Raw genomic sequence first — 23470 nt, 5'->3', positions numbered from 1 at the left:
AATGTTATTGTTATTCATATTTCATCTGCAGCTCCATATAGCCTTCTTCCAGCTCTCTTCACAAAATAAGAGGTGCTCACGTTCTCTTTGATCCCATCATTGCATTTGCCACACAGGATTGGACCACTATTTACCTGCCTGTCTCAAATTGCACACGGAACCTCTTATCGGCAGCTGACTTTATTAATCTTTGCACATCTGGTGTCTAGTACATTTAACAAATGCTGGTGGAATAAATTATTCTAAAATCAAATGCCTATAAACACACACACACACACACACACACACACACACACTTATGGTATATTTTTAGGGTCTGGGGGAACCTCCAATGTTTTATACAGTTCTTCAGGTTATGCTTTGTTCTTTAGTCAGATTAATGAGAAAAGTACCCTGCTGTACAGGCCCTGCCTCAGAAAAAGCAGCTTTTCCTTGAGTGCCACCTGCTGGCTCAACAGAGTAAAGCTCTTTTGGATAGGCCAAGAAAGTAGCAGAACTTAATTGCTCAAATGAGAAACAACAATGAAAATGACAGTTCTCATTACAAGTTTTTAGAATCTGGTAACACTTGGGAAATTAAATACAAAGTGGACACACTGTGATGGTAACTATAAAAATGGATCTGAGGGACAGGACTGGGCTTTGTTAGGATCCTGAGACTATGATTGAATATCTTCCTATCACTTCCCCCCTTATTATTTTTGGCTTGTTTTGAACTTTGTGTGTGTGTGTGTGTGTGTGTGTGTGTGTGTGTATTTTAAAAGTTATGTGTATGAGTGCTTTGCCTTCATGTATGTAAACACACCTGTATGTGCAGTGAGTACCTACAGAGGCCAGAAGAGGATGTCAGATTTCGGGAACTGGAGTTATATATGGTTGTTAACTGCCACGTGAGTGCAAGGAACCAAATCTGGGTCTTCTGCAAAAGCAACCCATTTTATTAACTTCTGAGACATCTCTCCAGCCTGTTTGTTTTTTCAGACAGGATCTCACATACTCCAGGCTGGCTCTGAACTCACTACATAATTGAGGATGACTTTGAACTCCTGATCCTCTGTCATGCCACCATCATGCTTAGCTCCATTAATACTGAAATATAATCAATGCTCATGAACAAAATTCCAAATTTCAGTCTGTCTAAGATCTGAAAGTAGCTTTAAAACCAATCTTGCAGTTGCCACAAAGGTTTTAACCTTTCTTCATTTCTTGGTTAGGACAAGCCTGGCCAATGTTTCCTTTACTTGTTAGCCCTGTATCTCCAGTGATAGGTTTTAGGTTCAGTGCTGCCTGCCTCATGGCTGGGCAAGCTGGTGTCTAGTTAATTATGACTTATAGGTACATTCATGTATTTATCAAGCATTTACTGCAATTCCTTTTGTGTAACATATCCCGCTTGGGCTGGTTCCCCACCAACTCCGAATATGGAAAGATCTTATGCATTTGACTCAGTTTGTCTCACCAGGTATTTCAGGAGAGCTGGCTAGGCCCCATCAAAACAAAGGTCTTTAGAGACTTATTTCAACAATATAAATAAGATTGTTTATTTATAATAAGATGTGTTTATATAATACATCAAATTACCACTATGGACATTCAGAGTATCTAAAAACAAATCCCTCTTTCAAGCACTTTACATTTATCTCCTTCAGTTCTGCTAGCCCAATATTGCAATGAGTTGCTCACATTGTTTTTTCGGGGGGAGTATTTTGATTTTGTTTTTGAGATAGGGTCTCCCTGAAGCCCCAGCTTGCCTGGAACTCACTATGTAGACCAGGCTGGCCTTGATCTCAGAGATTCACCTGCCTGTGTCCTAAGTGATGGGATTAAAGGCTTATGCCATCACATCCAACTCTACATTGTTTTTAGTAGCTCAAAACCAGCAAGCCATACTATGCCTTCAGCTAAATTATTAGTGAGTTTGAATCAGTATGGTTCAGATGAGGCTCTTCAACTAACACAACTGTCCTGACCCAGAGCTTCACTTGTTCCTGCTCTGGGTAGAGCACTCACACACCAGCTGTGGCACTGTGGGCAGTAAACTGTCCTAGTGTGCCCATTTCCTTACCTATATATACACTGGGGATTGAAAATTACACCTGATCCCAGAATGCTCAGAGAACTGAATGAGCTAATGCACACAAACTGTGAGGCAGAGGGTCTGGCACACAGTATGTGCTCAATATATGTAAAATTGTTTTATTTAAGAGCTTCTAACCCTGACTGACTATGGTAGCTATTTTCTCTTCTGAACACTTCAACCTGTATAGTGAACTTCATTCACTTGCCATTTTGTCTTTCAGTTACTCCATTCATTTTCTGTGTGGGGTAAGGGGGTTCCTCAGTCAAGGGACTATGTCTATTTTCTTATATTAACTAGCCTAGTACTGGTAGAACTAAGGAATTACTCAGCTGGACACAGCCAGTGAAGCAGCCTGTTCTGTCTAGTACATTTCAGGGCAATGAGGTGAGGAGACGGAGGGAAGACCAGGGGCAGTGATTAACACTGGGCAATCCGGAACAACAAGAGTAGGGAGAGTCCTGGTTGAAATCCTGGTCATGGTGATCAAAGTGGTAAGCTAAGAATAGGGGTGGCCATGAGGACTAAGAAGAACTTGCTGGAGTTGTGGCCTGAAGAAAGTCCTTTATCCATAGGCCTTCTGACACGTTTTAACACTGCAAGCACATCCCTGGACCTGGACTAGTCAAAGCTATAGTGGGAAGCACAGCTCTACTGGCAGCTCCATCAGAGTGAGCCACAGAGCCCAGCATGGAGGGGGAATGGGAGCGCTCCCAATGCCAAATTTCAGTACCGACATTGCTGTCACTGACAGTGTGGTCACCATCCCCACAACAGGCACAAGAAGCTTTACGCCCTGCCTTCCCCAAGCTGAACATTGCCTTCTATAAAGAGGCGACTTTTTTAACTGCTGTCTTAATGTATCTCTTTGATTTCCTCTTTTTCTGGGCATATTAATCACAACCCCTGAGCTGATTTGTTATTGCCAATTTGACACAAACTGAGACATGCTTGGAAAGAGGGACTCTCAACTGAGGAATCTCCTCCATCAGATTGGTCTGTGGGCATGTCTCTGGGCATGTTTCTTGATTACTAATTGATGCAGGCAGGCCCAGCTCACTGTGGACAGTGGTATCCCTAGGCAGGTAGGCCTGGGCTATATAAGAAAGGTAATGGAGCAAACCTGAATGAACAAGCCAGTAAGCAGCATTCCTCTGTGGTCTCTGCTTCAGCTTCTGCCTCCAGGTTCCTGCTTGAGCTCCTGCCCTGGATTCCCTTAATGATGGACTGTAATCTGTAAGCCAAATGAACCCTCTTCTCCCCAAGTTGTTTTTGGTCAGTGTTTTATCACAGCAGCAGAAGGCAAACTAGCACATGCCTAGATATTTATGGACAACTTAACAGATCTTGCTAGAGCTTTTGATCACTGCCCAAATTCTGGTGGACTTCAGTATGAAAGGGAACTCAACATGCTTGCTTTGGCAAGGTAGGCTGAGATGACTGGAATAGTTGTCAAAAAAAAAAAAAAGATTCTGTAAACTCAGCAACTCTGCTCATCATGCCTTGGTCAAATCAAACGGAAGAGGGGACAACAGTGTCCTTATTCCTTGTTGTTTTAATGAATTGGCTACATATATGATGGTGAGAGATGAGGAGATGCTCCTACCAGAACCTGCCCCTTTCTCAAGGTTTTGGGTATACCTGGCACTCTTGCCCTTAAGGAGTTTATAATAAGCAATTAGATAAATGTAAGAGTATAATTCATATTTTTATATGTATGTGTGTATTGCCTGCATGTAGGTAAGTGCACCTGTGTCATGCAATCCACACAGAGGGTAGAAGAGGCCACTGGATCCCCTGGGACTAGCGTTAAGGATGGTTGTTAGCTGCCATGTGGATGCTGGGATTTGAACGTGGGTCTTTTGCAAGAACAACCAATGTTCTTAACCGTTCTTAACCGCTGAGCCATCTCTCCAGCCCCATAAATAATTTTTTAAAAAAGTGTAATTCAGATATATGGCAGCGGAGGCAGAGGCCAGAAGAGGCACCAACATGAGCCTGGGTAGAAGAAGGCTCAGTTAGTACTTGTCTATACAGCTGAAGTTATTGCTATTTACTACGGATCTACCAAAAAAAAGTTTACCCCCAAAAAGTTAACCCCCAAAAAGTTTGGCTAGAATAACAGCTGCATGGAAAAGCCCTGAGAAAGGCATTCTGGGAAAGGATTCAGGACAGGAGACTGTAGTTACTCCATGAAGGGGAGTGAATGGGGTTCATGCACTGACAGCTAGAGTCATAAGAACTGACAGAAGGAAAAAAACTCCACATCTATGTGAGAATCAAGGCCTCACAACCCCCATGGCAGGTCTGCCCCAAGGACTCCATCCCATTCTCTGCTCCTCTATATTTATCCCAGTTTCAACACATCCTAGCTACACTCCCTTCCCTCAAGAATCCACCAAGGACAATCTTAACTTAAAATGTAGACAAATGGGCTGGGAAGATGGTTCAGCAGATAGAAGCACCTGCTGTGCAAGCCTGGTGACCTGGGTTAGATTCCCAGATGCTGTGGTGGAGAGAATGGACTCCAAGAGCAGTCACCTGTGCAGACCTACACACACACACACACACACACACACACACACACACACACACACACGCACACAAAATACTAAGTGCAATTAACAAAAAGAAAAGTAGACAAATAACCTGACATTCTAAAGGTAAAGATAACAACTTGGGGAAAAGCTAAATGAAGGCAGTATGAATCATCACAAAATTTAAAGAAGGGGCAAAAAACAAAAGAAAAAATAATTTGAAAATTAGAATGCCACTAAACTACTGCAAGGCAAAAACCCAGAGCATGGAGCAGCCCACTGCCTGAACCCTCCCCAGCACCGAAGCCTTTGCTGCTCACCACCAAACTGTACATCACTGGACACCATGAGATATAGATGAAACACTCTAGGTCTAAAACACCAGCCTCACCCCTTGTCTGACCCTTGAAACAATGAGCTGTGGAAACAGAAGAGTGGCTACTTACTATCCAGGAGGCTCTGATGTAATGTCTGGAGTAGGGCTGACTGCTGAGCTCTGTAAAAGTCAAAGAGAAAAAGAAACAATGCAGATGATTTGTTTTGACTCATAGGGTGCAAGTCAAGAGAAGTCAATTCCCTTTCCTCATATAGACAGGACCCCTGAGGAACAAAGGCCTGGACAGAAGGCTTGGGGCTGGGGAGGATTTGAGGGTACTGGACTGCCCCATGCTCCGTCTTTTGCCTTCAAGGAGACAGTCACCACCCACAGTGGGGCAGGAAGTGGATTCCAGCTCACATTTATCATCAGCTCCAGGTCCAAGGAGCAGAGGTTTCCTCATCCATGTGTCCCCAGTTTTCAGACCCCCTTGCCAAGCCCCCTGCAGATCTGTTCATGTGTCCCAAATGTTACATCCAGGAGAGTCACACAACATGCTAAGTACAGAATGCATTAAAATGCAGTTTTAAGAAGATCATACCGTATTTACACAATTTGTTTATGCCTGCAGATTGAGAAGTATAAAAATGAGGAGACACAATTTCACAAAACCCACTAATAGCCATGCCAACATGGATGGGGGAGTGTTTTATAAAATCACAGGCCACCAACAAGAGGAAGAAAACCGAGAAGAGCTACATGCAAAGCAAAAGCAACGTAATAATGTAGTTTAGAGTTTCTTTTGTTGTGCTGGAGAGAAAAATGTCAAGGGCTCAATATAGTTGCGTTGAATATATAAATATAAAAGTTACCTCTTACAGACACTCCAATCTAATAATTTACTGTTATATATACCAATAACCAATTTAAGGAAAACAAGCTACCTGGAGAAGAGGCTTTAGGGAAAAGAAAAAGAAAGTAAAGGAAGAAGCTATGGAAGAGAGGTAAGATGACAGGGATGGAGGTGTTTTCACCAGGGGCTCCTACTACACCTCTGCCTTCCAAAATACCTACCTTCAACCTGTCAGTCTGGGTCCTTTTGTCTTAGAGGCACTGCTGCCCCAGGATGGGGTTCACCTCCCCTATACCATTATTTCTCAGTCAGTCAGTCTCTCTCTCTCTCTCTCTCTCTCTCTCTCTCTCTCTCTCTCCCCTCTCTGAAGCATTTTGGTAGTCCTGTTTTTCTCCTCTTGCTCCATCACCCATTCCCTCCACCTCTCTAAACTGTTCTTCCTGTGACTCTTCCATTTCCTGTTCAGTGTCATCCAACATCCCAATGGGTAGCTGTTGGTCCCATCCTTTGTTAATCTTTGATTCACTGCCAGGCTGGATGTTTTCAGGTACTCCCAGGACCTCCACCATCACCTCAGTGCAGACAACTCCAACGGACTTTTTAAGCCCTCGCCTTCTTCATGACTTCTAGTCTTATACTTCCAACGGCCTTCTGGATGTTCTCTGACACCGAACCAGCACCTCAGTAGCCAAATACCTGAAACCAACTCCACGACCTTATACCAGCACTGAAGTCATCCATCTCCATCCCTTCCCCTAATGCATCATTCCTTACACATTTACTTAAAACAGCCTATTGCAATTTCCTTGGCACTCTCTCTCCACCTATCCTTCCCCCAGCTTCTGCTGTCACCACTGTCTGTCTAGAATACTGGGGTAACCTCACTGCCCTCTGACACTCCAGTTTTCTTCCACCTTCAATCCACCTTCTCCAAAGGCGTAACAACAATCCTCCCAACACCTCTGTGCTGGATAACTTTAGTGTCAACTTGACACACCTGGGTTGAGGGAGCCTTGGGGAATTGCCTCTATTGGACTGGCCTGTGGCTATGTCTGAGGGGCATCTTCTTGATTGTTGTGTGATGTGGGAGGGCCCAGCCCACTGTGGGTAGTGCCACCCCTGGGCAGGTGGGCCTGTGTTGCATAAGAAAGCAGGCCGAGCAGGGGACAGGGGAGTAAGCCAGTAAGCAGCATTCCTCCATGGCCTGTGCTCCGGTTCCTGCCTCCAGGTTCCTGCCCTGAGTCCTACCTTGGGCTCCCAGATGAACTGTGACCCGGGAGATGTAAGACAAATAAACCCTTTCCTCCCCAAGTTGGTATTGGTCAGAGTGTTTTGTCACAGCAATGGAGAAACAAACTAAGACAACCTCTTTAACTCATCAGTGGTCTAGGGGAAATACATCATCTCCTTCGTAACATTTTCTCAGCGTCTACAATATGTCCCAAACCTGCCTCCCATGATTCCTACCCCACATTCTACCTGAGTCTGTCTTACCCCTTAAACATGTATACTGTTTCTATCTTTCTCTAGTGCCTCAAAATAGATATCCCAAATTCCCCCATGCACTTGAGTTCCACCTACACTTTAAGATCTTGGCTAACTAACTCTAGAAAGTCTTTGATTTTCCAAAAGCTTCTTCTCTGTTCTAGCCCTTAGAGCACACACCATTTTTTTAACCCTGAGCAGGCACTATATGTCCACTGCTGGAGTCTTTTACTTAAGAGAATGGACTCAAGTATCATGTCCTGAAGGCAAAGTCTCCTTGTGTGGGTGTAGGGCTTCTACAAGTATATCTCATATACATTCAAGACTAACACCACCAGTCAACCAACCAATGGGAAATGGTTTGTGCATGCTCAAACACTTCCTTGTGCTCATGGTGCCCAAGAAGGGTTTGGGCCTTTATGGAGGTAGCAGTCGGCTTTCACTACCTGTCTCTGCATGGGCTACAGAAAACTCTTACTACTTTAGACTACTTTGAAAGCTCCTGATTTGTTTTTGGCCAGCCTGTGACAACGGACCTCTCAACCTGCATCTTAGCCCACGTTAGGACTTACCTGAGGCCACAGCTCTTATTCCAGGCTGGGATTGTTTCCTCCTTAGATTTTTTTTTTTTTTTTGGTCTTTTTGAGACAGGGCCTCCCTGTAGCCCCAGCTGGTCTGGAACTCACTATGTAGACCAGGCACTGGCCTTGAACTCACAGAGATCTGCCTACCTTTGCTTACTGAGTGCTGGGGTTAAAGGCGTGTTATACCATGCCCAGTCCTCCTTGGATCTTTACTGTTACAGTGGCTATACCTGGTCCTAGTATCTACCCCGGTTAGAAACTCAGTTCCCCTCGGCTTTCCCAACCCAATCAGCTGTCTGCCTTGATTGTATGTGTGGCAACTTACATCCTTGCTTCCTTTTAGTTCTGAGGGAGGGCCCAGGCTAACTACTGCTCACTTCTTCATCCTCTGGTATCTCTCCGGACCCCTTAGTGGCTGCCGTGACTGCTGCAGTTCACTGTCTTACCACTCTTTTATCCCAGACCTATATGGATGCTACCATAAGACCTTGGGTCCTACATCCCTTCCCTGGTTTGAGTCAGTCACTTGACTTTTGTGCCCAACTCACTTACCTTAGTGGTCTGACCCTGTCTTAGTTATCTTGCATCTAGCAGAGACCCATTATCAATTTCTGTCTTTCCTCCTACAGTTTGTGGACCTTCCTGGCTTCTTCAGCGTCAACGTTCCTCTTTATTTTTCTAAAGCTATCCTTTCCTCATAAGAAGCCGTTAAGTTTTGTCAGGGAGTCCTAAGGACACCAGCAAATATTTGGTTTCCCCTTGGAAGCTATTTACTTTGGACTGGCTTTACCCTTTCCCCCTCCTACCTTTTAATAAACCACATTTTGACACAGTCCCCTTTTAAAAATACCAGTGCAGGCCCAGTTTCAAGCACCTACTTGTCTCCAGGCCATCAGAGGCCTGGAGTGCACTTTCTACTGAGAACTTTCTGGCATTTATAATGACAGATACCACTGCTCTACAATGCCTTGTGCAGCCACGGAGTCCAATCACTGCTGCTGTGTCTCTGAAAATGACCTCTGAGGTTGACATCTCCCAGGGCTACAAAAAAAAGATAAGAAAAGCTGTCCCCTAAAATAGCTCTCTGAGAATTTAAAGGTGAAAGAAGGGAACTTGAAAAGTTTACCCTCTGAAAGCAAATGAAAAGAGTTTAAGCACAGTGGGAAGGGGAGTTTAAATCACCAACCGTTCTGTATGTACTTGAAAAGCCCCCTTTAAGGAAGATGCCAAGCTCAAAAGGAATCCAAACAAAAAAAGATAACTCTGTGTGGGGGGGGGGCGTTCTAACAGAAGTCAGAAAGCCATGCATCTTAAAATTACCAGCATCACCCTCTGTCATCTCACCTACATCAAAATCAAAGAACAGAGAAGAAAACAAAGCAGAGCTTGAAAAGGAACCAACGGCGAGAGAAAAACAGGGAAATACCTGTGGCGAGTTTGCACTGCGCGCCTTATTAATCGTCTCCATTTTTTCTAAATCTGCCTCTAACTCTGTTTGGCAGAGGTTGAGATCTTTTTCTAGATTAGTCTGGTTCAAGAAAGAAAAGATGAGAAAGAATGTTTTAGTTTAGAGGAAAGGGAGAAGGAATGGAAGGTTAAGTTTGAAAATGAGTATTTTAGTCAAACTTTAATAGGGTCAGGATGGCATGACTAATCACAAGAGTTCACTAGAAATTAGTTAAAGACTGAAAACAGAAGCGTAACATTAGGCAGGTTCACTAAAAATCCAGAGTTTCACAGCTTGGAAAATATATTCTACTTCTAACGAGCACTACAAATACACAAAAACCTACCTTTAAGGAAAGGTATACTTCATTTATGTCAGAGCATGGCGACTGACAAATACTATCATCAGAAGAATTATGTAATTGTTTTAAAAACCTCTAAACATTAGTATATGACTTTGTTAAATACTTTTACCACCAAGCCAAAATCAAAGTTACTAAGTTAAAAAAAAAAAAAACGATTTAAGAAAAGAAAAGAAACCCATAACACACTCACAGCAACCAAGGCTACAGATCTAGAACACACAGTCCACAGAGGAGGCACAGCGGAATTACCTTTCTATCCTCCTTAGGAAGGATAGAGCAGTCTCCAGGAGTATAATCCCATATCTTTTTGGGAGGCTGACGGGAAGCAGAGGAGGAAATGAAGAAATGAGCATAAAGACATAAAGACAAACATGGGGGCTGGCTCAAACAAAGAGGGGCACGCTAGGAACTAGACCAACACAGAAAGGTGAACTCAAAGCAAAGGGCTGGAAATTCTGAGTACACAAAGCTGTCCTGGGGAACCTGGAACCACTAACTAGGAAGGCTATCACACTGCCTGAGTCTCAAGAGTGAGTCAACTCTAAATTCTAAATATTAATGAAAAGGGGAAAAAAAAACATTAATACAAATTAGAAACATTCAAATTCTTCATTGTTCTTTTCAAACCAAGAATGACATTGGAGAGTTCACTTTTTTAAATATTCTTCCCCACTGTAAAAAATTTCATTGCATGTTAACAAATGTATGGATCTACAGGTTTGACCAATGGTGGATGAACTAATTAAATGTGCCTCTGTGGTTGGCAGTAATGACATCCATGTACAGAATGGGACTTAAAACAGTACACTTGAACACTTCAGACCAGCAGCTTTTAACTCTGCTTTCATAATGTAATTAGACTTTAATAACACTGCTAATGCTAAGAGGTACACTTCCCCTCAACCTCAGGGAATACAAACAGCAGACTCAATGGTTGTTCAGTCTTCTCCTTTACCCTTTCATGTAGAATAGAAAGATGGGAATCTGCCAGGAAACTGTTGTAGACCTAACGAGGGAGGGGTGTAGAATACAAGACATTCAGAAGTTATGGGCACTTCTAACTCTAAACTTCTCTCTCACAGAGTGGATCTTTTTATTCTGCCTATGAACACTCCCATTCTATGACGTCTGGGAAGATCAGAAACGGGATCATTAGAGGCTCCTAAGATTTCCTGAAAATTTCATGTCAGCCAACTCTACAGAAGCATTCAAACTGATTAATAGCAAGAAACTTTGCCCTGTCAGGCATGGTGGTGCCCACCTTTAATCCCAGCACTAGGGAGGCACAGGCAGGTGGAGCTCTGTGAAACTGAGACCAGCTGGTCTACAAAGTGAGTTCCAGGCCAGCTGGAGCTACAAGGAGACCCTGTCTCAAAAAGAAAAAATAAAAGAAACTTCTCCTTGAGTTTGTGAATAGAAATCAACTTTCTTAGAAATTAGACAGGAAGGGAGAAGAAAAAGCTGATACTTGGGTTCCCTATAAAATATCTGCAAAAGAAAAGCAACCTGATTCTAGCTGTGGTCACTGATGAGAGGGAGATCAGCAGTTACCATTCATGTTTAGTACTCTATATACTTGGATGGTATCTAGGGAAATAGACTTTTCACACACATTATTATCTTGTCTTCCTTAGCTTGTCCAAAAAAAAAAAAAAATCTACCAGGAGATATTTACAAATTAAATTGGTTTTAAATAATCACTCCACCCCGAATGGTCCCTGGAGTCTTGAATTATTTACTATTCTATGACAACTCATTGACGTAAATGGTATTGCAATCAAGGTCTTGATGGAATTTTCATTTCATTTTGAGTGGCTTTAAGAGAACAGTTTGAAGAAGAAAAGAGCTCAGTAAATGTTAGTACCAAAATTTTGGTGGGCTTTACCCTGGTAAAATGGCCCCAAGCTGGTATGACAACTAAAAAATTTTTTTCACTAATTTAAAAAAGCAGAACTTTTGACACATGTGATTTGGCTGAAGACTTCTTCCCATTCTACCTCTGAATGGAAAACACTTCCCACATTTCCATGCTTACCCATCTTTTGTGATCTACCATGGTTAGGGTAGGGAAGAGAAGAAAAACTGTCTCTCTCATATCGCCTTCTTAAACTCTGCTGGTTCAACTAGACAGGATGTCTGTCCTTGGGATGTCTCAAACCATATGTATTTGTTCTTTCAAATGTAGTCCTTGGGGATGTGGGCATTGATTGTGTTATTTTGGCAAGTGTTCAAAAGTAAGACACTCCAAGAGAAGACATTATTTGACAAATGGCCTATGTTCTCCATATTTATATGAGGAGGGTTAATGACTCTCAGACCAAAGTTTTTAGTAGAAACTGTTAATATATATCAAGTTATTCTCAGGGCCTGTTTCCTAAATGCTGAAACTGAAATAATGACTAGTATCAACAAAAAATGTCTGCAATGACAGATTTAGGAAAACAAGTCAATGAGAATTAATTAGAAAATAAAAGCTCCATAATTTTTCTAAAAAGCTAATATTTTAAGTTAAACTAGTTTCTTATTTGTAGATAATCATCTACCAAGTGGCCAGAAGTTTGTGGATTCTGAAAGGGATTTCAAAAATCATTGCCATGGATTCATTATAAAGCAATTTAAAATGAGTAGCTCTTGTTTTCCTTGATGAAGTATGACATTATTGATTAATCATAGTGTTGGGGAGGGGTGCTTAAAATATCAAAAGAAGCTTTTGTGCAATAATTGATCAGGTTTTAAGAAAAAGAAGAAAAGAAAAGCACTAGGATACTGTCCAATATTTGTAAGTAGAAATGACTTCATGAGTTAAATTTGATGTCTAAATGATGAACAGTAGAAAAGGGGTGTGGTGGGAGAGACCAGAGACAATGAGCTGTGCACCAAAGCTCTAGGGAGCAAGGCAAGGAGCAGTATGAGCTACATGCTTCCTCTCCACTGTCCCTAGGTGGCGCTCTTCATCAATGACAGTTCAGTGGCCAGTGGGAGATGTGCCCAGGAGGGCCCAGAAGAGAGGAATACCTATTCCTACAAACAGGATACTGCTAATTGGTCACCCCTAACTCAGAAGACACCTGAAGCTTTCAAAGTTCAGCATCTCTAAGTCAAACCAGTAATTAATTCCAGAACACCAGCCTAACTTCCCTTTGTCTCCATCTGTTTTTCTTTGTTTTTTGAGACAGGGTCTCACCATGTAATCTTGGATGGCCTGGACCTCTCTACTAGACCAGGTGGCCTCAAACTCACAGAGATCCACCTGCTTCTGCCTCTGAGTGTTGGGATTAAAGGCACATGTGCGCCACCATGCCCAGCCCCTTGTCTTCATCTTAATGAAAAGTATGCACCATGGATTTTAACATTTTATTGAACTATAAAGTTAATTCCTGTCTGTGAATAAAATTACTATCCTAGACCACAGTAATTCAAAAGCTGTACTCGATGGTTAGTGTCTCATACACATGTTTAATGTTTTATTTTTCTGTGCTTAACTTCTCCACCTATGAATTCTTTATCCAGTTATAATAATTAGGACTTCAGAGTTACTATAATTTTAAAGTTAGTCTTCTTGAGTAGAAGGATGAGTTCAGTTTTCCCTCAGGTTTGAAACTTGTTTGGGTGCAGGACTAAGAAACTCTTCCCTAAAGGGCCAAAGTCAACTCGTGCCAAAGTCAACTCACAATTATCCCAGGAAAGCTGCTGGGCACTAAATTTCCTTGCATACTTAACCTCCATTCCGAATCTTAAAAAAATATTAACCTAACTCTCAGAAACCAGTTCCTAAAAGCTGCCTTTAACTGGGCTTTATCTGTGGGTCGTACTGGCATAGAAAAGAACTTTTTGGCCTGCTCTGACACTGTCTTGCCTTGCATATATTCTTTTAAAATGCTGTTGAAATGGCGATGATGTTGGCCTTTTCAGGGAGCAAAGCATTTTCCTGCTTGTCTTCAGTATACCATAAAGACTTGGGGCAAAGTATTGAATCAATGGCAGAAAAAAGATTCCACCCACAAGGTACATGATGTTTGCTGTGAGTTGGAAAGAGGTTCTAGGACAACTTGTTTGTGTTTTCTGGGATTTCCTGGGAAGACATACCCTGAGAGTTCATGGTCTCTTCTAAATGCAGTGAAGTGAGAAAAGCCTACTTCAGGTTGTGGTGAGACAAGACAATCCCACTGTGGACAAGTGTCACGGCTGTTCCCCACTCCTGAATCCCTCACACACAGACCTGACTCTGTAGCAGCAACAATGCACCAACAGCATTATTTTAAGAGATGTGCAACCACTGAAGCTATTAAACTTACCGGTTTCCCAAACTCCAGTTCCGAAAAGAATTTATACCAAGGTTCATTCTTTAAATCTATCTCTTCTGGGCTTATATCCCGACTCTATAGGGGTTGGTGACAGGGAAATGAAAGAAAGAGAAGGATAACATTATGCAAAGATTACATAGGAACAGGCCAGTAGAGATGCAGTGGTTTCTGGATATATATAACAATAGCTTTCAACAGCAGCCGCCATCCATTTTTACTGCCAACAGCAAAATCAGGCCCTGAAAATGGAGGGAGAGGATGTTTATAAAAACAGGGAAATGGAGGCAAGGAGCAAGGAGGGACTTATTTCCAGTCCTGCAGCAGAGGCAGATGGACTGGGGATGGAGAACTTGACACTGCACTGCAGTGCCTCCACAAAACTGAACACAAGCAAAACAATATTCCTCAATCATTTTCAGTACTTGGGAAAAGAAAGTCTTTATTTCCTCTTGTAAGAGATATTAGCTACAAGCATATAAACCAAACATTCAGCACCTATGCCAGGGAAGTATAGCAAACAGCTTTTATGGGCTAGGATAGTTTTAGTACTTATTTGCAAGGCTGCCTTAAGGTTTTCAAAATAAATGCAAATATTAACACTTTATAAAAGCCAATTGGTTAATTCTGCATCTTTAATGGCACATGAATAGGTGAGATACCATGTCTCATACACGGCAAAGTGAAAGATGATATAAGTCAAAACAGAGGGCGTAAGTGAAAAACATTTTAAACACACATCTGTGAGGGATGAATACAGACAGGATATACTTTGTGTTCTAACAAATAAATGTTAAAGGACTGAGAAGAAATTAAGTGACAGAAAAGCTAGACAAGACAGATAACAGGAGGGGGAGAAAACTTCTGGGTTACATTCCAAAATGAGATTTCTCACTTTATATAACTCTAAGACATATCACACAGATTGGTAATTTGATTCTCTGGGATTTAATATTTAATCAAATATCCATTAAAGTTCTGGTACCTTACTCTAGGGATATTGTCTATTTTTGGAAATTGCTGAAAATGGATGACTAGAAAGCAAACTGGGTTTTCTTATAGAACGGAGCTATGTTCACAAGTGACAGAGAAATGTTTGAGGTTCAAGGCTTGGTTAAGTCCACATGTTCTTAATAACTTTGAAAGCCACAAAAAAGAGATGGTGAGTCTACAGCGACCTGAAATATAAAAATGTGCATAGTTTCTACAGAGGTTTAAGACATCACACAGAAACTGCCTTCTGTTTGCATCCTGGAAGGAACATGAGAGAGTGCTACCAGCCCCATCTACAGGTCGTCAGTATTACTGCACCACAAGGCAGCTCTTCCAGGATGCCCTTCTCTTAGCAAACCACTTAACAGCCAGCCCTTTTGCCACTTGTTTGAGAAATCTGAAAACAGCCTTAGTGACCTTTACCAACACTTTCTTCCAAGATCCTTGGAAGCACCTGTACCATCATTCCTTCCAATGTAACAGGCAGAGGAGGAGGTGGACACTTGGCAGAGACCTTTAAGTGACATTTAATTTAAAACTAAAGGGGACTATATGCTGAACTCAGGGTGTGTCCTCTTGGGTATAGATCAGCCTGCTCTCACTGTGGAGAGAGAAGACGTAGGGCTTCCTGAAGGAGAAGGCTTGGCTTCCTAGACCTAAATAGTTTTTGGAATGTGTGTTTGTGTGTGTCGGTGTCCATAGGTGTGTTTAAATATCTGTGCACATGTGTGTGGATGCCAGAGGACAAACTTACATGTGGTTCATCAGAAATTATCCACCCTGTTTTCAGAGACAGGGGCTCTCACTGGACAAGGGCTTGCCAATCAGGCTAAGCCAGCTAGCCAGCAGTCCCAGAGATCTGCCTGTCTGGGATTATAAGCATGAGCCATCAAGTCTGTCTCTTAGGTTCTGTTCAAGTGGGTTCTGTGGACTGAACAAGGGTTCTTGAGCACTTTACCAATTAAGCCATCTCCCCAGCCTAGCTTGTCTTTATTCAGAAAAATGAGGCACAGTACCCACAAAGACACAACTGGAAAGGGCAGTTTAGACATTGGGACATTCTATAACCTAAAATGATTGGTTTCCATGAAACTTACTTCATGTTTATTATTTTTACAAAGGTTATTTATACACTGTTCTTGGGAATAGTAAGGCTATTTTTTAACAATAAAAATGTACTAACATACCAACTCTTTCAGAAAACTGCCTGAAAGTTAACCCATTTTATTCTCAGTGCTGTTTGCAGAGTGGTTTACTGTTGGGGTTAATGTTGTTAAGAACAGTATCAGAAGGTATGTCGAATAACTTAGGTTCAAAGCCTGGGCCCTTTGAGCTGGCCAGAGATAAAAGTAAAAAGGTGACGCCACACAGAACTCACACCTGCACTCCTTTGCCAGGTGTAGCTCAGCAGTACATCCAATCAGGGGACAGACCAACAGCAAACATCCTTCTGAGTGCAGAGAAGTGCCTGTCCCCACAGCCAAGGTACATCCACAATACCAGGCCTGCTCTTTGCTGTTGTGGGCTGTTCTTTTTCCAGCTTGATAAAATCCTTGGAAAGGGCAAATGATTTGCCAGGAAAATGACAACTTTTCAAAAACAATTGCTGTTTGACAGGAGCCAGAGAGCAGCTTCAAATTTCAATTAAATAAATCAACCAAACTTGGTACATTCATTCGCACCATGCGTCATAGTGTTTCCTGGTTCTTACGCCTAAATTACCCTCCTTGGCCATATGACCCAGTACTCTACCAAGGTTTGAGGGTCAGGTAGTTATTCACCAATGAAAATCTTAAGGTCAAAAAGGTGAAATGATCTGCCCAAGACATATGGCAGTGTCAGGCCTGGAACCCAGAGCTCAGATTTTTCAGTTCCTGGTCCAGCACTATGTAGGTCAGACTACATTCCACTTTCATATTCTTCACGAGTGCACATAGAACAGATGACACCACACTAACACAGGGCTAGTGGCTAGCATTTCACCAGAGAAGAACTCAAAGTAACAGTGGATCAGGAAGAAGCAGAGCTGGGCAGATGCCCTTATTTCCAACTTCCATATTCATACCATGTCTGTAATTACAGTCTCAGTGTCCATCCTTGCTACCACACCTATAGAACAGGAACTCTAACATCTAGCCCAGGGCTTGGCATGCAAATGTTATTCTTTCTGTATTTGTTAAATTAAGTTCATGTCCTGTGAAGGATTTTAGAAAAAAGAATTAAGAGGAAAAAAAGCAGGGACCAACCAATAGATCTCTAATTCTAAGACCAGAGAGAAAAACCTGGTCCCATACTTTGATAAGAAGGCAAGCAATATTCAGACTTTCATGTTATGTCACATCAAGGCTGTGAGTTGCTGGGGATTCTGAATGTAATGTTGTTTCATGAGTCTGGGGTAGTGCACATCACTCTACAGTAAGAGAAGTCCTGGAGGCCCCTTATGGCCTACCACTCACCCCTTCCTGCTAATAATAATTAGCTGTGCCTATGAGGCCATCTCTCTCTCTTTTTTTTCTTTTTGGTCTTTTTTGAGGCAGGGTCTCCCTGTAGCCTCAGCTTGCCTAGAACTCACTTATGTAGACCAGGCTGGCCTTGAACTCACAGAGATCTGCCTGCCTCTGCCTCCTGAGTGCTAGGACTAAAGGTGTGTGCCATCATACCCAGCTGAGGCCATCACTTAATTTGGCAGAATTAAGCAGACATGAGCACTTCAAATGGAAGAAAAAGTATTTCCTCTCTCCCTCATGAAGAGACAAAGCAAACTTAGATTCTACACCTGTCACCTGTCATTAGTTTATATATTTAATGATTAATGAAATAATTTTTTAGTTCTTTTCAAAAAGTATATGTATAAGGTGCTTCTCAAACCCTAGTCAGCCAGATATTGGATACCAAAAGGCAAGACTCACATTGAAATTCACATTCCAGCTTTTCTGTTCATGTGATTAAAAATAGCAGTATAAAAAAAGCATTAAACATAAAGGACCAATTCAACCACTGAAACCCCAAGATTCAACTGAAATTCCTCTCTAAAATTAAAAATTTCTCTTTGGAATGAAAGAGCTAAATGGGATAAAAGGCATTGAATTAAACTATTGGACAGATGGTTTCCTCCCTGGTCTGTCTCTGGTGCCCTCATCCCACCATGGATGGGCCTAGGGCCTGGTACATCACAGAAGAGCTTTTGTGCTGAGACACCAGATTGTGCTTTGCCATCCTTGTGGGCCATCTCCACTGCTCCTTACAGAGGCCTTGAGGGCACTGTGGGGCAGTTTCCAGGGTCTGTAAAAACAATGTCAATCATCCCAAGAACTATGGTATGGAGATACTTGGACTACTGTGGAACTGATGAGGGCTCTGCTTAAAACATCGTGGTGCTCTGTGAATGCTGAAGAATGGCAACTCTAAAAGCATTTCTGTGAACTGCTCACCTTTTTCCTAATTACAGTTACTTATCCGCCAGCACTTAGAAAGATGTCACATTTTCATTTTAGTAAAAGTCGAATCGATTATCCCTTAAAAACATGTAGAAAAGAAGAGGATGTGTGGGGGAGAATACTTTGAACCCACAGTTCAGAGGGCTGCTACACACTCACTATGCTAACAGCACTTAATCAGAACCAAAGTCCAGCATAACTGCTCCTTCCTGCTGTTGAGGACAGAGGGATGCAACGCTTATGCATTTCGGAAAATCTCTATAACCACCATCTAAAATTTGAACCATGTGTTTCTAGTAAAGGGTGATTTGCAGATAATGAAACTAATCCGTTTGTAAAGTTTTTCAGTTTCATGAAAGTGGTTGCTTTTCCAGGGTAATGTGCTAGTCCTATTACAGGCCATTTTCCCACTCATAATTCTTTGGAGATGTGAATTTATGTAAGGGATAAACAAGGCTAAGCATGAAATTAGTCCACAACACTGTGCCTATTAAAAACAGAAGACCTAAAGACAGAATCTAGCAGCCTTGGGGCTCCCCAGCCACTGTCAAGTTATAACATCCTATTCATTATGTTTAATTGTTTTAATAATGTGCTAGTCACTTCAAAATTTATGCATTTCAAACTAGAGTCACCTTAAAAAAAGACTTTATTCTACTCAACAAACCTGATCACAGATTTTTTTTCCCAAAAAACCAGAACCAAGATCAACTTTTGTTAGTAGAAAATTAAAATGAGTTGAAACCATGCACAAATGGAGCAACAGAGCCACAAAAGGAGGGTTCTTGGAAAGCAGACTCAGGACTTATTTTATGAAAATACTTCATTTTTCTCATTGTCCTCTAAACAAAACAAGCCTATCTCAAAAAGGGAAAGAATATACTCCAGCTACACGAGGCACCGTATTAAACATGGGCAGAGTGAGGCAAAAGAACTTGAATATGCACATTACCATCTTTTCATTGGTCAGAACAGAAGACTTGCCCGGCTGATACTCGTAAATGCTTTTAGGCTCAGCCCGGTATTTTCTCGTATCCACTTTCTTGTCTGGGGGCTCCCAGGCGTTTCTGTAGAAGGAAAATCCTATCAGAGCATTTTCATGAAAACCAGCATCAGCTTCTGATACTGTCTGACTTAGGTTGGCTGTAGTCTTAAGAAATTTTTAAATCCAAAACATAAAACCGGAATCAGGGTCAGCAATTTAGCTATACTACTTTGCTTCTCTCTCTCTCTCTCTCTCTCTCTCTCTCTCTCTCTCTCTGGTCTTTTTGAGACAGGGTCTCCCTGTAGCCCCAGCTGGCCTGGTGTAACCCCAGCTGGCCTGGAACTCACTCTGTGGACCAGGCTGGCCTTGAACTCACAGAGATCCGCCTGTCTCTACCTCCCAAGTGCTGGGATTAAAGGCGTGTACCACCACGCCTGGCTTTTTTGGTCTTTTTAAGACAGGGTCTCCCTGTAGCCCCAGCTGGCCTGGAACTCACTATGTAGACCAGACTTCAATCTCACAGAGATCCACCTGCAGAGTGCTGGGACTACAGGCACAGGCCACCATATCCAGGTGGTCCAGATTCTTAACCTGACATCCAGCGATGGGTTTTAAAGGCTAGTCTATGGAAACTGTCTGCAAATTTTATTCATTTATTTAATATATTTTTATTTAATGTGTATGAGTGTTTTATCTGCATGTATGCAAGTGTACCCATGTCATACAATACCCAAAGAGGCCAGAAGAGGGCATCAGATCTCCTGGAACTGGATTTATGGAGAGCTGCCTCCAAGGACTTAGCCTTCATGTGGGTGCTCCTCTGTAAGAGGATCCAAATGCTATTAACTGCTGAGCCGTCTCTCCAGCCCTATGGTCTGCAAATTATACAGGTACTGCACTTTGCAATGTGGTTACATTTTAATGCAAGGCTAACAGCTTCTTGAAGGTAGGACAATGTTTTACATACTCATACTCATATTCTTTTTTTTTTTAAAATTTTATGTGTATGCATGTATTGCCTGCATATAGGTAAGTACACCTGTGTCGTGCAATGCTTTCAGAGGTCAGAAGAGGCTGTCGGATCCCTTGGAACTGGAGTTATGGAACAGTTGTTAACTGCCATGTGGGTGCTGGGATTTGAACCGGGGTCTTCTGCAAGAACAACCAGTGTTCTTAACTGCTGAGCCATCTCTCCAGCCCCCATATACTCATATTCTTTATAAAGACTGGTAAAAGCTGCAGAGATGTGCCCAGAACATGCCTGATGAACACGCCTGGAAACAATTTCTCAGCATATCCAGCCTTCCTTTCATATGAATTATCAAATTCATAGGCATGTGTGGGGCTTTTTAAACATCCACTCCCTCGTCTGTGAAGAGGGAAAAGTATCGGAGGGTGAAACTGGATGTGAACTGTGAATCTAAGAAAGAAAATGAAGTTTCACTTGTGCAAGCTTTTTGTTTGTAGAGACTGGCAGAAGCTGGGGCCAGAAGACACATGGAATATGCATCTAGATGGCAGGAGATGGTTATTCCACGTGGCATCTGTCTCAATAGTATATGTTATAGGAGCAAACAGACATTAAAGAGTACAGATTCATTTTAACATATTCTTTGCTATGAATATGTAAACAGAGTTAGTATGTGCACAGAATGTGAAAACCCATGACAAATGCTGAAGTTAAGATTTTTCTTATATCAGGGGCCTGGTGTACAAAAGCCTGTAATTCTAGCTACTTGGAGACTGAGGTGGGAGGACTGAAAGTCAAGCCCTGCCTAAGCTACAGAGGGAATTCAAAGCCAGCCTGGACAACTTAGTTGAAACCTTATCTAAAATTAAAAAGTGTAAAAAGAGGGCTAGGACTATAGCTTAGTGGTCAAGCACTTGCCTAACATGCATGAAGACGCTTGGTTCAATCCCCAATACCACACTTTTTCTCTTTTGAATATATAAAAAGTTATGATAACTGCAGTCAACATTAGTTAAGCCCATGCTATGAGCCAGGCCCTACCAGAAATGTCATGGCATTATCTTGGTATATACCTGCAACAGTCACATCAAGGAGATAAGGATATGGAGATTTAGCCTAAGTTACTGACAGTGACAGAGCAGGAATTCAAGTTCCCCTTCCTAAAAAAGAAGACTCCTGGTTCTAATCAGGTGAGGTGCACTCAAGGTAGCACTTACCTCTCTGGGCTAGACTTGAGTGAGGAAGAGCGGGCTGGGAGGGGGAGTGTGGCCGATCTCTTAACTACCTTCTCACCGTCGATATAGTTCATCTCACTTTTCGAACGAGGCACAGAAAGGGGAGATTTTGCTGGAGAAAGAAAGTATATAAAACATATTTTAGAATCTAGTGAAAACTAAACTCAGAAGATGTCTCCTCCACCATCCTCCCTTCCTCCCCCACAAGCAGGAGATGTAGTCACTTACTGTCTTCAGAAAAGGAGTATCGAGGAGAGTACAGATCCGAGTCATCATCTAGTAAACAAATAAGAACGTAATCAGGAGGACCCTGCTAAGGTAAGAGAACCCAAGTGCATGTTGGTCCTCACTTCCAGTCCTGCAGAGCATCCAACCACAGGGAACCCAGCAGAGAGAGGACTCAAGCCTGAGGCTACATCACAAAGACCACCGAAGAACAGTGAGGTCTGCAGAGTCCATGTGACCCAACAGGGCCTGCAGTCTAGGCAGGACCTTCATCATACCCAGCAGTAACTGCTGCCAGACACCCAGAAATGTACAGGAACAAATAGCCAAAGGTCCTCAGAAGAAAAAGGCCCACCACCAAAGCTGGAATGCAAGGTCCCGAGTCTGGCTGAGTGGGAAGTGGGGACTACTACTGGGTGGGAAGAAAAAGCCCAGAGAATATGGTTGCTACCTCCTCACCTCGGCTTTGACCTGTCTTATATGTCAAAGTTCTTCAGACAACACAATTAACAAACAACTTCTGTAGCTAAGAAGAGTTCAAGAAAACCTGCATTAAATCTGTTTTGACTCCATCTCAGCTTGGCTACATAAGTTGATTTCTTTCCTCAGAACCCAACACATCCATGGCTGATGCTCTAGGGTCTGCTCTGCCAAGGTACTGCTCAGGGTAAATATTCAAAGTGAGCCTGAACAAATCAAACCCACATGAGTGTCTATGATACGCAACAGGCTCTTTGAGGGTGCAGCACATGCCCCTAAATAAAGTAAATGCTAAGCTATGAAATCACTGAACCACGACAGGCTTGAACTCCTCCTCTAATCCAACCACAGACCCACTTACAAGAACAGATTTCTAAAAGCGATCTGTCCTAAAGTACAGGATATTCAGTCAGGACATCTATGGTAATCCTTCCAAAGCAATCTTCTCCAGACAACCTGAAAGTCTAACATCTTGCTAATCTGAGTTCACAATTCATGCACATAGAACAAAGATCCAGTTCCTTCCCTTAGGATCCATAACAACTTCAGCAAAACACATAACCTAACCAGCAAAGACAAGTCAAAGGATCTGATATGCTGTGTTAATAACAATGTTAATCAAGTCCTGGTTTCTAAGCAAACTAAGTTTAAAGAAGAAAAGGGTAGAATATTTTATGAAATGTAAATAAAGCTAACGCTATTACTGTTTTGAGTAGAGTGGTATTCAAAGATGGTCTCTACCTTTCCCTCCGTCCCCTTTCTCTGTTTTCACTTGTCCCAGGTGTCCCCTAGACTAGATAATGGATAGGCACCAAGGTACCATGGTACCTTTTGCAGTTCCCACCTCCCTTTTATCTTTGCAAGAATTAGTCAACACCAAGGTTAAACAGAGATAAAGATTCTTTACCAACACAGCCAAGTCTTTTTTTTCCTTCTCTTTTTGGGAGGCTAGAAAAGGGTCAGGGTCATGTATACATCTCAAGCTAGCCTCTAACTCATAATCCTCCTGTCTCAGCCTCCTGAGTGCTGGGACTGTAGGCATACATCACCACAATTTGCCAGCCTTTTATTATTATAAATTGAATAAATTTATTTATGTTAATTTCTGAGAACAGGGTAGTGTGAGAATGAAGTGGAATCAGAAATATATTTTTTGAAAAACTGTTCTGCAGAATATTGTG

General features: G+C 42.2%; 1 protein-coding gene across 10 annotated transcripts in view; it reads right to left on the bottom strand.

The window, feature by feature from the left end:
• Positions 1 to 23470, bottom strand: part of Sorbs1 (sorbin and SH3 domain containing 1) — a 240625-nt gene that overhangs the window by 44045 nt on the left and 173110 nt on the right. For 7 of the 10 annotated variants that reach the window (XM_029563064.1, XM_029563065.1, XM_029563071.1 and 4 more), the window contains 4 exons: positions 21813 to 21860; positions 21567 to 21696; positions 19347 to 19461; positions 5061 to 5110 (listed from right to left, as the gene is read on the bottom strand). In XM_029563064.1, coding sequence (XP_029418924.1) covers positions 5061 to 5110; positions 19347 to 19461; positions 21567 to 21696; positions 21813 to 21860 — 343 coding nt within the window. Of the gene's footprint in view, positions 1 to 5060; positions 5111 to 9278; positions 9381 to 9912; positions 9979 to 13958; positions 14043 to 19346; positions 19462 to 21566; positions 21697 to 21812; positions 21861 to 23470 lie in introns of all 10 variants that reach the window. The other 3 variants (XM_029563070.1, XM_029563061.1, XM_029563062.1) reach the window with 3 other exon arrangements.

The sequence above is a fragment of the Nannospalax galili genome, unplaced genomic scaffold (assembly GCF_000622305.1).
Source record: "Nannospalax galili isolate Female #2095 unplaced genomic scaffold, S.galili_v1.0 scaffold875, whole genome shotgun sequence".
Lineage (NCBI taxonomy): Eukaryota > Metazoa > Chordata > Mammalia > Rodentia > Spalacidae > Nannospalax > Nannospalax galili.
This window is presented reverse-complemented; position numbering and strand designations above follow the sequence as displayed.